This window comes from Buceros rhinoceros, unplaced genomic scaffold, assembly GCF_000710305.1.
Source record: "Buceros rhinoceros silvestris isolate BGI_N320 unplaced genomic scaffold, ASM71030v1 scaffold11983, whole genome shotgun sequence".
In the NCBI taxonomy this organism is placed as follows: Eukaryota; Metazoa; Chordata; class Aves; order Bucerotiformes; family Bucerotidae; genus Buceros; species Buceros rhinoceros.
The window spans coordinates 43047-46850 of record NW_010401869.1 but is presented as its reverse complement, the minus strand read 5'-3'; the positions used below and the strand labels follow the sequence as shown (position 1 = coordinate 46850).

The following is a 3804-nucleotide window of genomic DNA, read 5'->3' as shown; positions in this document are numbered from 1 at the left end:
CAAGCTGAGAGGCCATGGCTGGCTGGAAGGTTAAACACCAAATTCCTCCTCCGAAAGGGCTTACGCAGCAGCTTAAGTCCATCCATCTCCGGAAGCGGCTTTGTCTCCTCGCCCGCAGTCTGCACACCCAGGCTCTGTAGTTTGTTTAGAAAATACTTTGCACAAACCACATTTTAGCAGTGCAAGCTTCTGTGTTGAAATTCTTAATATTATTTTATTTTATTTTATTTGTTAAATCAGGCTTGTTTCATTGAAGGCACTTAGTTTCCATGGCAATTTATAAAAGACGGTGGTTTGGTTTCTTCACTTCGTTAGAACAGATGACTCAGTTGGGGAGGGGACAGGGGTGTTGGAGTGGCCGCAAGCAAACTCCGATAAGCCTGTGTAACATGTAAGCCCAGGTCGCGCACCCTGGAGAGTAATGCATGCAAAAGGAGACGGCATACAGTTATCGAGCAGAGCCGTGAGAAATGAACAGAAATGTCTTAAACCAGCTCTGATCTAGGGCTATTCTCTAGGGGAGGTGACAGCCGAAGTAGAAAGGGCCCACAATTACTCAAGTCTAGACTAAAACCTTCTTGAAGGGGAAATGAATGCCAGCTCTTCACATACCCTGTTTACTGTGAGGTGTTTCACTCTGCTTTTGTTTTTATTTCCTCTCTCTCGCCTTCCTTTTTTTTTTCTTTTTTTTTTTGGCAGGCCATTGGTTTCCATGGTAACAAGCAAACTATTCATTTGAAACAAAACCAGCCATGACTTTGTGCTTTGACAAGGGTTTCTATAGCTCTTTTCCGAGAGTTCAACCAGATGATGCTGTATTCGTTATTGACCACAAAAGCACCTGAAGGTCTCGTCCTTACTTAGGCCAGATCTTGTTCTCACGCGCGGTTCAGAGTGAGTTACACTCCCATGATGCCTTTTATGTCCCCAGTGCTTTTTAATTTTTTTTTTATTTAGTTATGTATTTATTTAACTTTCGAGTCAGTCAGTGGAGGAATCTTTGGTAGTTTGTTTTTAAATGTCCATTTTACAAAGACTCTTTCTTCATGCCAGTGCCTGGTGAATCTTTTGTAGCCTCTGCCAGGATAAGGTCACCTCTGATGACTTAAGACAGACATGAGGATGATAACTGGGATAAGTCGTATATGCGCTAATGTCCCCACAGCACCTGATCGTAAATCTACAAAAAGGGGGGAAAAGGGTAGAATTAGCGAGCTGCCCAGACACAGTCAGCATTGTTCCAAGGCTCAGAAGACAACCAGAGTGCCCATCAGCTTTTCACTTGCATCACTGCTAAACCAGCGTCTTCCTACCCGAACGACACTTGGCCTCCAGGCCTTGCTCCCAAGGAGAGCTCTCACTTCCAGCCTCCCCAGCTGGAGTGAACAGTGTAGCGTTCTCCTGGAGAAAACCCGCTTTAAGAGGTGTCTCAAATTTATAACCACGAGAAGCAATTTTCTCTCTCCTGTGTGTGGAAAAGCCACTTACTGTTGGCCGGTTGGTCTGTTTTCATACACTCTCCTTCCACAATTGATACGTCATCAATAGCAATATCACCTTCGATGCCAGGGCCTCGGATCCCTTCAAATATGAGCTGCCAAGGAAACAAAGAACAAGCAGATCAGCGGGTGACAAATGGAAAACGTTCATCCGCACTTTGCACAGCATTAAACTACATCAGTGGGCTCCGACTAATTTACAAACGCTTTCTACTGTGCGGGAAAACGCAGCGGAGTTCTCACGTACTAGTGAGGTCAGCACAGCGGACGTGTGAGCCGTGGAGGCTTTTACACTTCACAAGGAGCTGAAAACCAGCAGAGCTGCTTGTCGTCTCCCTCACTGTCGCCAGGTGCCTGCAGGTCAGCTTCGCCATGATGTTAACTGTAACTTGTGCGTGATTAAACGGAGGGAAAAATAGAGAGCTGGGGTGTTTTTCGCAGACAATCCTGCCACCTGAAGGGAGTGGCAGAGGCAGAGCCTGAAGAACAGCATCTGTGGTGTGTCGAAGGACTGAGCACCCTCTCAAGCACAGACTGCACAAAACCGCACAAGAGCCAGACCAACTCCACAGTAAAACGAGGTTTCTGGCTCTTGAAGACGGCCCAACCAATCCCTCCCATCTCGTCTCCCACACTGAGGTCCCTCATGTGCACCCTGGTGGCACCTCCCTGTCATCACGAGGGCAGCAGCTGCCCCCCTGCAACCTTCTCCTGGGGGGGCACTTCCTGACCCATGCAAGCTTGGGAGAAACCTCTTGGGAGCTGGGGCCACCCATGATGCAAAGCTAAATTTATCACGAGAGTTTGAGAAGGGACTAACTTTGATGTGGATCTCCAGAGGTCCCATAGTGATCTCTCGTGATCAACTCAGTGGATTTTAACCTCCTACATCTCCTGCTGTGGCAGGAATTGATGACAGTGACAGCCCTGCCTCTCTCTTTCCCCTTTTTGTGGCTCATCATCATGTCTAGAATCTTCAATACCTTCTAGGACTGGTTTTATATTCTGCTGTTGCTGGATTTTATGACAGGGCCGGCCCTGCCTCTCTCTTGCCCCTTTTAGTGGCTCATCATCATGTCTAGAATCTTCAATACCTTCTAGGACTGGTTTTATATTTATCAGCGGACACTGTGATGTGATGTATTTTACCACAGAGAGGGTCAGGGTAGAGATTTCACGCCTCTTTAAGGCTTTAACCTCTGCTAAATGGCTGCCTGTGATTTCAAGATCCTATTAATCACTTTCTGTCAAATATTCCCCCTGTGAAACCCCAACTGCTGCAGCTGGGAAGGGAAAGGGCGCTTGTGTGGAGACGGGTGGCTTGTCACCAGGTCAGGAATATTATGTTACTTATGGATGGCTATTGTACTACAGAAGAGAGTTTTCCGCTCTCCTTCCCCAAAGCCGCCGCACTGCTGTCCTGCCACACCGCTGCTTCATTAGCTTTGCAGACGAGTGGACTCGTTCTGCGTTGGGAGAAATTTATTCACTCGAAAACATCAAAGTCTTTCTAAAGAGATCAAGGAATTATGTAAGGAATATATTTCCCAAGCAGAACCATTTGCAGACTTATCTCTCCTTTCCCTTTTCTCCCCCCGTCCTAAGTCCTTTGAAATATTTTTGGTTAACTTAGATGACAAGTTTTTTAACTTTAATCTGCAACAATATATGCATGAAATTCAATGGATTTTATGAGGGCGTGCTGTGGTGCTAATGGAGACATTAACTCTTGGGGGTAGAGTCAATTTACCAAAAAAAATTAATTCCATCTGGAGCAAAATACTTAGATCACACTTCATAATGATCTAACGGCATCAGGGAGATGTCTGGGGCGCTCGGATGGGCTCTCACTGTTGTCACTGGTTCCAGCAGGACACAGATCTGAGCCTCTTCTTTTGGCAGCTTCCAATGTGTCTTTGCTCATTAACACAGTTCAACCAGAGCTGCCCGTTTGAAATGACCACCGGTCGTTATAGATGATGAGTGAACACCCAGGGCAGTGGAATATGACCCCACAAATCACAGGGGTCCAGTGGTGAGTCCAGCTGGATGAGTATCCCCCAAGGACTGTACCACAACGGCACACGATGCCACCGGACGCCGTGTTGCGCAGGCAATCCTTCCTGCAGAGGGCACGTCCCGCAACCTCGGCCACAGCCACATCTCGTCCTTTTGTGGAGCTGAGCATCCCTGTCAGTGCCTGACCCCGCAGCGGTAAACTGGCCATGTAAGACATGTATCCAGCCTGCGGTTGCGTCCTGAGCCCGGCGGGAAGGTCTGTGCTGGAAGCACTACCCCAGCGTGG

At 47.6% G+C, this 3804-nt stretch overlaps 1 protein-coding gene across 1 annotated transcript in view; it reads right to left on the bottom strand.

Annotated features, from left to right (window-relative positions):
• Nucleotides 1-402: 402 nt before the first annotated feature.
• The window catches only part of LOC104490182 (MAM domain-containing glycosylphosphatidylinositol anchor protein 2-like), a gene marked incomplete at its 5' end in the record, with an annotated part of 29420 nt that continues 26018 nt past the window's right edge, over nt 403-3804 (bottom strand). The window contains 2 exons of the mRNA XM_010132436.1: nt 403-1180; nt 1489-1594. Of these exons, the coding sequence (XP_010130738.1) occupies nt 1092-1180; nt 1489-1594 (195 nt within the window). The remainder of the gene's footprint in view (nt 1181-1488; nt 1595-3804) is intronic.